The sequence below is a fragment of the Saccopteryx bilineata genome, chromosome 12 (genome assembly GCF_036850765.1).
Source record: "Saccopteryx bilineata isolate mSacBil1 chromosome 12, mSacBil1_pri_phased_curated, whole genome shotgun sequence".
Lineage (NCBI taxonomy): Eukaryota > Metazoa > Chordata > Mammalia > Chiroptera > Emballonuridae > Saccopteryx > Saccopteryx bilineata.
The window spans coordinates 50505063-50515305 of record NC_089501.1 but is presented as its reverse complement, the minus strand read 5'-3'; the positions used below and the strand labels follow the sequence as shown (position 1 = coordinate 50515305).

Sequence of the window (10243 nt, the reverse complement as noted above, 5' to 3'; positions counted from 1 at the left end):
CCATCTTCCTGGGGGGGGGATCCTGGCTGTGTGGGGGACCTGCCCCGTGAAGGTGGCCTGTTGGTACCTCTACACGTGAGAATACCAGACGTCGAATCCACTTTTCTTTCCTCCTTTTCTTCTGCTGACCAGTCAGTGGACAGCAGCATGCTCAGAGCACTGACCCATCGCCGCTGCTGGTTCCTGTTTTCTTAAAGAAGCGGGGAGCAGGGGGCTCAGGGAAACCCGGCAGGTCTGCGGCGCCCTTGCCTGGCTCACACAGGTGCCGTGCTCGGGGCTGCCAGGACAGGACGGGGGACTTCTGCCCCTGCCCGGGCCAGTTTACCTGAACCTCAGTGAGTGGGTTCAGGAGACAGAGCCGCCCTTTGGGGGAAGCATTTCTGGAACAGAAGTTGTAGTTACAAAGGTCATCCAGGCGATGATACCCCTGACTATTCAGTGCGGAAAGGCAAATGCACGAGAACGAGGTTAAATTCCTGGTTGTGCGGTAAGTCCTCCCTCCATATCCTCAGTAGGTTCTGCCACTTGAAGTGAAATGATGGGCAACAAAACCAACTTCACCTGAGGGTGATTGATAGGAACAAGAGTGATGTTCCCACAGCATCTCATCAACCTTATAAAGAAACCATGTTGAACAAAACAGTGCTATTCAAGGGACCCGCTGTACTGTGACCAGCCAAGGCCAAGGGTAGGCAGCAGGGGACAGGGGTTTCTGATTTGAAAGTAACAAACCATTGGCAGCACTGCCGGCTGACTTGGGGAGACTGAGGTGGTCTCTGGTTTCTTCTAAGAGTTCAACGTGCCCATCCCCGGCTTTGGTCTTAGCGCCACGGCCTCCACCTCCAGCCTGTTCTCGGATCCCTGCTGGCCCAAACCAGAGGAGGACATGAAGGGCACCACTGCCCGTGACAGACAGCATGGCGGGAAGGGGGGGGAGGAAGCTCACACCTGCTGAGCTGTGCTCAACCCCAGGTGGCTTTGAGGAGCTGCGTCCCTGTGGGGTGGCTGCAGGTGCTCTCATGTCACAGATGAGGACACCGAGGAGCAGAGCCAGTTGAGGGCTTCCTCAGTGCCAGATGGCCAGGTAAGAATGAGTGAGAACCTGAGGGGAGGGTGCCCCCACACTTCCCCTGCCTTCTGTCCTTTGCCAGAGGTGCCGTGGGGGCCACTAAAAAGTGGCCAAGGTCGTAAAACCTGACTCCACTCCCAGGGGCCCAGAGCTGGTCCTGGCTGCCTCTCACTGGGAAGCTTTACACACCTGCACCCTGGGTTTGACTCTGTTTCTAGACACCAGGTTGGCACGCCCCGAGCAAGGGGGCACCAGGTGAGAGGCAAGTAGAGTGTCGCTTGCCAAAGAGAAATGATGTTGGAATCTATTGGGGATTACTTATGAAAACGATCAGCTAAGGGGGCGGGGAGACTGCAGATCACTTACAGCGCTGGGTCTGCCTAGTCATTCTGTGCTTTTCCATCCACGAACTCACACAGGAGCAAAGCCCGCCGCGGGGCTGCCACGAGCCCCTCCTCCTCAGGTGACCCGCAGAAGCAGTGCGCCCCTGGGGGAGACGCCGCAGAGACTGGGGGGGGGCTCACGTGGAGCTGCCATACAGTATGAATCCGTCTCTCAGGCACGGATCGCTGCACTGTGGGGGGTGGGTGCTTGTGTGTTCAGGAGTGTGACCAGAGGCTGATCCGATCCAGGGCTCCGTGGTCATTTAATCCACCTAATGGGATGAGTCACTGTAGTTCACGTCGGAAGTACTTCTCAATCTTTTATCGGGTTCCTTTGTGCTGTAAGTCAATACTGTCCCCAGAATGCTCTCTTCTGGTAGCACGGAGGAAGCAGGCCGGTTGTGCCCAGACTAACTTTCTCAGGTCCCCCAGCAGAGGACAGGGAGCGGTTCAGGTGGGCAGCCGCGAAGCCTGCCCGATGACAAGCCAGGCACCCAGTCGGCTGGACAGAAGCAGGTGACCCATCAGCAAAGCGGAGGGGGTTTTGCCACCATGTGCTATGCAGGATGATGTTAGCACTAGGTACCTGGATTAGAGAAAGGACATCGTGCAGCCTCGGATGCTGGTGCTCAGATAAGTTCCAGGCCATCGGAAACGTGGATGACGGCATGCAGACTGTCTCAGAGCGAGACGTCTTATGGGGTCCCTAGGCGGCTCACGGGGATCATGGCCACTGGCCAGGCAGGACCGGGGGAGAGTCCACACAGCCAGACTGTAGTCCAGCCCTGCCCGAGAGCATCCATGTCACCTGGGCAAGCGCCTTACTTCTTTAGTAAATTGGCAACGCTACTCAAATTAGAGCTGATGTGGAACACCATGCAGAACGCTGAGCACGTGACTCACGATAGTCAGTTGTCACTCAGAAGACAGCCTTCAGCTCAGCGGTAGAGCGTCAGCCTAGCGTGCAGAGGACCCGGGTTCGATTCCCGGTCAGGGCACACAGGAGAAGCACCCATTTGCTTCTCCACCCCCTCCCCCTCCTTCTTCTCTGTCTCTCTCTTCCCCTCCCGCAGCCAAGGCTCCATTGGAGCAAAGATGGCCCGGGTGCTGGGGATGGCTCTGTGGCCTGTGCCTCAGGCGCTGGAGTGGCTCTGGTCGCAACATGGCGATGCCCAGGATGGGCAGAGCATCGCCCCCTGGTGGGCAGAGCGTCGCCCCTGGTGGGTGTGCCGGGTGGATCCCGGTCGGGTGCATGCGGGAGTCTGTCTGACTGTCTCTCCCTGTTTCCAGCTCCAGAAAAATGCAAAAATAAAAAATAAATAAATAAAAAAGAAGAAGATAGCCTTCAGTCCCTCCCTCCCTCCCTTTCTGCCTTTTCCCTCTTCCCACTCTGTCTGCTTCAGTTCTCCGCTGACACCCCGGGTGTTTGGGTGCCGGGCCCTGTGGCCGCACATCGTGGGAGGAGATGGGCCTCCACCCAGAGCTGTGGACTCAGCGCCTCCTGGTTGGAGGGGACCTCAGAGGACGTTAGATCACTGTCTGAATGCCTCAATTCCGCAACAACGTCGGTGCCACGTGGTCACACACAAGCGCGTCCCGTCAGGTGAGCCCGCTTCCTTCTGGACCTGACTGGTCGCTGGGAAGAGCTTCCTCATGCCGCATCGGGATTCGTCTTCCAGAACCTTGCACACACTTGGACGTTATTCTCTCTCTTAGGGTCAGATAGGTTAAGTTAAAATTTTTCTGGACAGAACTTGAGGTATTTGAAGATAGGCTTGCTTTGACCTTGAACTCTTCTCCTTGCAAGCAAATGTCCCAGCTCCACACAGAGCAGCCGCTCCACGCCCCGACCAGCTGGGGGAGGATGCCGGGCTCTGGTTCCCCTCCCCTCCCTGGGAGCGGTCCAGGTCCCACACACCGCGCGGGGCGGGCAGCACATGCGTGCAGTGGAGCTGGGTGGTGGCCTTCTCAGGCAGGGATGGGACTGGCGCCAGCAGAGGAGGCCACGTCTCGTCAGCCCACGGCAGTGCCCAGCGGGCTGAGGGAGGCTGAGGAAGTGCTGACTGCAACTCCCTATGGGCTTCCTCCATGCACAACATATCTCATTATTCCTCACCTTTCTCACCCAGCCCCCCAACCCCTCCCCTCTGTCACCCATTAGTCTGCGTTTTGTATCTATGTGTCTGTTTCTATTTTGTTTGTGTTTGTTTTGTTCTTTAGATTCCTCACACTCTATCTGGCATTAGAACTTACTATTGAAACTCAGAGCAGGTTGGACATAACAAAAGGCAAGGTAAGTGAATTCATACAGGCATACTAAGTTTTTTGTTTGTTTGTTTGTTGTACTTTTTTGAAGCTGGAAACGGGGAGAGACAGATAGACTCCCGCATGTGCCCGACCGGGATCCACCCGGCACGCCCACCAGGGGGCGACGCTCTGCCCCTCCGGGGCATCGCTCTGCCATGACCAGAGCCACTCTAGCGTCTGGGGCAGACGCCAAGGAGCCATCCCCAGCGCCCCAGCGCCCGGGCCATCTTTGCTCCAATGGAGCCTTAGCTGCGGGAGGGGAAGAGAGAGACAGAGAGGAAGGAGGGGGTGGGGGTGGAGAAGCAAATGGGCGCTTCTCCTATGTGCCCTGGCTGGGAATCGAACCCGGGTCCCCAGCACGCCAGGCCGATGCTCTACCGCTGAGCCAACCGGCCAGGGCTACAGGCACACTAAGTTTTACTGCACTTTATTGTGCATCACAGATAAGGAGTTTTTCCAAGTAATTGATGCCGCAAATCTCATCAGTCTTATTTTAAGAAATTGCAGCCGTACCCCAACCATCAACAACCACCACCCTGATCAGTCAGGAGCCTTCAACATCAAGGGAGTGTCTCCAGCAGCAAAAAGATTATGACTCACTGAAGGCTCAGATGATGGTGAGCATTTTTTAGCAATAAAGAGTTTTTTAAATTAAGATATGCACATTCATGAGACATATACTGTTGCATACTGAATAGATTACAGTACAGTATAAACATAACTTTTATGTGCACCAGGAAACCGAAAATCTCATGTGGATACTCTCTCTATTGCAATACATGCTTTATTACAGCAGTCTGGAACCAAATCCAGAACATCTATGAGGTATGCCCGTAATTGGAGTTTTAGATATAAATGAAAGAGAATATGGCAGAAGGAATATTTGAAGAGACAGTGGTAAGAATTGTCCAAAACTGGAAAAGGCTTCAATACATGCTTCAAAAAGCTCTGCAACCCCCCCCCAAAAAAAATATAAGAAAAACACAAATGGGTACAGTATAATTTCAAATGCTTAGAAAAGACAAAGAAAGAAATCTTAAAAATAGTAGAATTAAAGCAAGATACCTTACTTTTAAAGACATGAGAGTATAAAAGACAGGTGACTATTCAACAGAAATGGTCAAATCAGAAGTCAGTGAAATAAAATCCTTCAAGTGAGAAAAACACAGAACAGCTAACATAGAATTGTATGCTCATAGGAAGTATCCTTAAGAATAAAGGCAAAATAAAGATTTCCTGTGTCCACAGAGATGTTTCAGCATGAGGCAAGAAGAATTGTTGATGAAAAAGAAGTTACCATATTTTTTGCTCCATAAGACACAGTTTTTCCCCCCCAAAAGTGGAGGGGAAGATGCCCGTGCATCTTATGGAGCAAAAAGTACAGTATTTTATTAAATATTTTAACACATCATTTGGTTCAGAATATTTTTTCTTATTTTCCTCCTTAAAACCATAGGTGGGTCTTATGGTCAGCTGTGTCTTATGGAGAAAAATACGGCACTGATTTCAAAGGAGGACACACCTGGTGCTTCAGGTCCATGAAATGGAGTGGACTCAGCATGCACACATGCACCAGACGTGCCCAAAAGATGCCTGAAAGCTATGAGCAGACGGTCCGTGAATTTCATCGTTTTGTCATTAAATATCGGAAGACACATCAGTTTGAGTTGGGACAGATTGCAAATATGGACATAGTACCCCTTCAGTTTGAAGTCTCAAGTAACAGAACTATTGATAAGAAGAGGGTGAGAACTGAAAATGTGAAGACAAATAAACATGAAAAGAGCCATTACACAGTTGTTCTAGTTTGAGTGTGGACAGAAACAAGCTGCCTCCTATGCTGATTTTTCCAATGCAAAACAATGCCTAAAGCAGACATTCCTTGAGAAGTGATTGCTTACGTTCTTGACAAGAGTTGGATGGATCAGGATGGAATGAAGATCTGGTCTGAGAAAGTTTGGAGGAGACCTGGTGGGCTCTTATGCAAACCTGCCCTCTTGGTGCTTGATCAGTTCAGGGCACACATAACAAAAAACACAAAGATTGCTGCAGAGCAAAGACAAAACTTGCCATCATATCTGGAGGTTTGACATCCTAGCTCCAACTACTTGATGTCCTCATTAACAAACCCTTCAATGCTGCCATGAGAGATGAATGGAACCAATGGATGAAGTCTTCTGGGGACAACTGGACACCAGCAGGAAGAGTGAAGAAACCAACTATAGGGGAAGTTGGACCTGGGTGAATAGATCCTGGAATAATTTCAAGTTTGAGATCTTTGTCAAGTCATTTAAGAAGTGTGGCATTTCAAATGCCATAGATGGAACTGAGGACGAGACAATATATAAGAAGAAGACAGTGATTCGTCATCAGACACAGATGAGGACAAGCTAATAGACATGTTTTGACAGTGATAAGGAATTGTATAAATTTTATAATGAATAAAACTTGAATTCAATAACTTTATGTATTAAATAATACATTTTTTTCAAATTTTGGGGCCCAAAATTAAGGTGCATCTTATACATAGGTGTGTTGTATACATGGGGAAACACAGTATTTTGTACTGTGTTGCCACTCACTGTGCTAGACACAGGGAACACTACAGCATGAACTCATTGTTCCACTGTGTTGTGTTATTGATCGCTTCTCATATGTGCCCTGACTGGGGCTCTAGCCAGTGCCACAGGGTTAGAGCTAGTGACCTCAGCATGGATGATTCCAAGGTCGAACTGGCAACCTCACATTGGAACTGATGTCCTTGGGCTGGAACAACTGTCCTCAATGCCCCACAGGCAAGGGCCAGACTTTTTACTTTTATTTTACTTTTTTGCATCATAGATTTTTATTTCCAATATAGTCAATATTAATCAATATTTACTATCTCACATAAACAGAAAGCTTTTGGGGGGTTCTTTATTTTCTTTAGTAAAAGGATCACGGAACACAAAAGGGAGAAAAAACACTGTGGTTTATGCTCAGCCATGATTGGCTGTGATTGGCTCTGACCTCATAAGGGCACCATTGTGATGGAATTACAAAGTAACCTATATAAGGCCCTGGCTGGGCTGAGCCTCTTGTCTGTTAAGGCCCAGGGAGCGTTACAGTGACCTGAGGTTTTAGACACGTTTGGACTGTGATTTGGATTTGAATTTGGACTGTTTTGGACAATTCTCTTTGGATTTGTGGACTCGGATTGATTATATTGGATTTGGAACTCGGACTGTGACGTGGACTAGTGTATCTAGATCTTGATTTGGTTAAGGTGTGAATTTTTAACATCGTCAAGCACCATGTTGGGTGACTATGGAGCAATACCTTGGTGGATGACGGGCGATGTGGGAAACTACCTCTTTGTTCGTACCCTGGGCACAGGGGGCTTTGGCACAGTTAAGCTGGCCCGGCACGTCCTAACGGGCATATACGTCGCCGTAAAAATTGTAAGTTTAAAGGACTGCCCTAACGCCTTCCGGGAGGTTGAGTTCCTTAAGGCATTAAACCATCCAAATGTGGTCAAGCTGGTGGAGGTGATTGTCAGGGACTTCAAACTATACATGGTCATGGAGTACGTCAGCGGTGGTGACCTCTTTGACTATTTACCAAGGGACCGCCCGAGCACCGAGGCAGAAGCACGACGCATTTTTAGACAGCTCCTTTCGGCCCTTCAGTACTGCCACAGGCTGAATATCGTGCACAGGGACCTGAAGCTGGAGAACGTCCTGGTCGATGCGGATAAAAATATTAGAATAACAGACTTTGGTTTAGGGAGGAAGGTGCAAAGGGACGAACTAAAAACATACTGTGGGACTGTGAACTGTATGGCGCCCGAGATGCTGCTGGAGCAAACTTATGAGGGCCGGAAGGTGGACATCTGGGGCCTCGGTGTCATTCTCTTTCACATGGTAACGGGACACTCACCATTTAGGGGCCAGAACTTAACTAAAGTGAAAAGGGACATCATGACTGGGAACTTCAGAATACCAGGTTATTTGTCGGTGGAGTGTCGAGCCTTACTCAAGAACTTAATGGCTCTCAATCCCAGCGAGAGGTCAGCCGCTGACGAACTCTTCCAACATCCATGGGTAATTAACGGCCAAAAGGAACAACTAGAGCCTTACGGCGATGTGCCCCGGGGGAACCTGGACCCCGAAATTGTAGCAGAAATGAACCGCATCGGCTTCCAGCACCGTGAGATACAAAAGGCGCTGATGGGACAGTCATACGATCACATAATGGGGACCTACCTTCTCTTGGAGGCCAGGAATTATAAGAGGAAGGGAAGCACTGTCCCCTTAAGGCCCTGCCCTCAGTCTCTTGACATCGTCCTTCCCTCAGCCCAGGTTTCGGTGGAGGAGGACTCTGCCAGTATCTCAGGAGAAGGTATGTCCAACCCAGAGTCCCGGGCCAGCACTCCACCATCTGGTCCCGCCTCCTGGGCCAGCACTCCACCATCCAGCCCCAAGTCCTGGCTCAGCGCTCCACCACCCAGCCCCAAGTCCCGGGTCAGTGCTCCATTATCTGGCCCAGCCTCCCGGATCAGCACTCCACCACTCAGCCCCAAGTCCTGGCTCAGCACTCCACCATCCAGTCCCAAGTCCCGGGCCAGCGCTCTACCATCCAGCCCCAAGTCCCGGGCCAGAGCTCCACCATCCGGCCCAGCCCCCTGTGCCGGCGCTCCACCATCCGGCCCAGCCTCCCGGGCGGGCGCTCCACCATCCGGCCCAGCCTCCCGGGCGGGCGCTCCACCATCCGGCCCAGCCTCCCGGGCCGGCGCTCCACCATCCGGCCCAGCCTCCCAGGCTGGCGCTCCACCATCCGGCCCAGCCTCCCGGGCCGTAGCTCCACCATCCGGCCCAGCCTCCCGGGCTGGCACTCCACCATCCGGCCCAGCCTCCCGGGCCGGCGCTCCACCATCCGGCCCAGCCTCCCGGGCCGGCGCTCCACCATCCGGCCCTGCCTCCCTGGCCGGCGCTCCACCATCCGGCCCAGCCTCCCGGGCCGGCGCTTCACAATCCATCCCAGCCTCTCGGGCCGGCGCTCCACCATTTATCCCAGCCTCTCAGGCCGGCACTCCACCATCCACCCATGAGGGCAGGGCCAGCGCTCCACCATCCAGCCAAGAGGCCATGAAAGCTGCCTGCAGCCCAGAGCTCCAGCCTGACCCTGTGAGCTCCCCCCCCACACCCAGCAGCCCTAACACCAGCTGCGGGAGTAGCACCCAAGAGGAAAGCACTGGGCTGCCTGATGGTGAGACCCCAGCCTCTCCTGGCCACAGCCACAGCTGGCAGAGGGTGACCAGGAGGTTCTTAAGAGGATTTTTAAAATGCCTATGTTGTGGCCCATCCAAGACAAAGTCAACAGTCTGAAGGACAAAAGTCACACCAGGTTGACGTGTTGATGGCCGAGGCAAGATGCGGGTGAGGTCAGTATTTTAAATGCTGAATAACAGGTATATTTTCTCTTAGCTGCACTTTCCAACTTTTCTTAGGAAAATCATTAACCATGATTTGTGTATGTGTGTGTATGTGTGTGTGTTTAAAATCCTTGCCACAATTCTGCAATTAGTCCTTGAGTAGGCAGCAAAGTTGCCCCTGTGAGAAACAGCTCAAATGCAAACCAATGCCTGGAATTCTGAGCATCTGTCCTATTATTTGTTAAAACTACTGACTGTCTTCACAATCCAACTTATCTTAAAATGTAAGATAGTTCTTTTCCAAAGAGCAGCATATGGACCTCACTTTTAACCTCTGGAAGTTGGATTTTTCTCCATGTAAGGAGTCTACAGTTGCCCTCAAAAGGGAACATATCATAAATTTTAATTATATCTGCATTTTAAAGTCAGACGACCTCCCACTTACCTTTCATATGTACTGATGGCCGTCCTCATAATCCCTCTTTTTGAGCTGCTTTCAGAGCCTCCCAAAGTGAATTCTGTAGATGCTACACAGCTTCCATTTTTATATCAGCATTTCAAACATAACCAATAAATTTGGTGACTATTCAAATATCCATTTTCTTATGAAGCATTGGTAAACGAGCCGATTTAACTTTTATATGGTTTTGAGAGATTAAGTAAATGGAGGTAGTCATCCCCAAGCACAGAATATTTATGTGTGATTTTTTTAAAAGGTTTATTTTGGCTTTTATTTATTTATTTTTTTGGTATTTTTCTGAATTTGGAAACAGGGAGGCAGTCAGACAGACGCCCGCCAGGATCCACCCGGCATGCCCACCAGGGGCGATGTTCTGCCCATCCTGAGTGTCGCTCTGTTGCGACCAGAGCCCTTCTAAGGCCTGAGGCAGAGGCCATGGAGCCATCTTCAGCTCCTGGGCTAACTTTGCTCCAATGAAGCTTCGGCTGCGGGAGGGGAAGAGAGAGACAGAGAGGAAGGAGAGGGGGAGGGGTGAAGCAGATGGGCACTTCTCCTGTGTGCCCTGGCCGGGAATCGAACCCGGGACTCCTGCACGCCAGGCCGACGCTCTA

At 51.2% G+C, this 10243-nt stretch overlaps 1 protein-coding gene across 1 annotated transcript; it reads left to right on the top strand.

The window, feature by feature from the left end:
* The first annotated feature begins 7052 nt into the window (after positions 1-7052).
* Positions 7053-8848, top strand: LOC136316073 (serine/threonine-protein kinase MARK2-like). Its single transcript, XM_066247811.1, has 3 exons — positions 7053-7947; positions 8095-8261; positions 8315-8848. The coding sequence occupies exons 1-3, from the start codon at positions 7053-7055 to the stop codon at positions 8846-8848; spliced, it is 1596 nt and encodes a 531-aa protein (XP_066103908.1).
* Positions 8849-10243: the final 1395 nt, after the last annotated feature.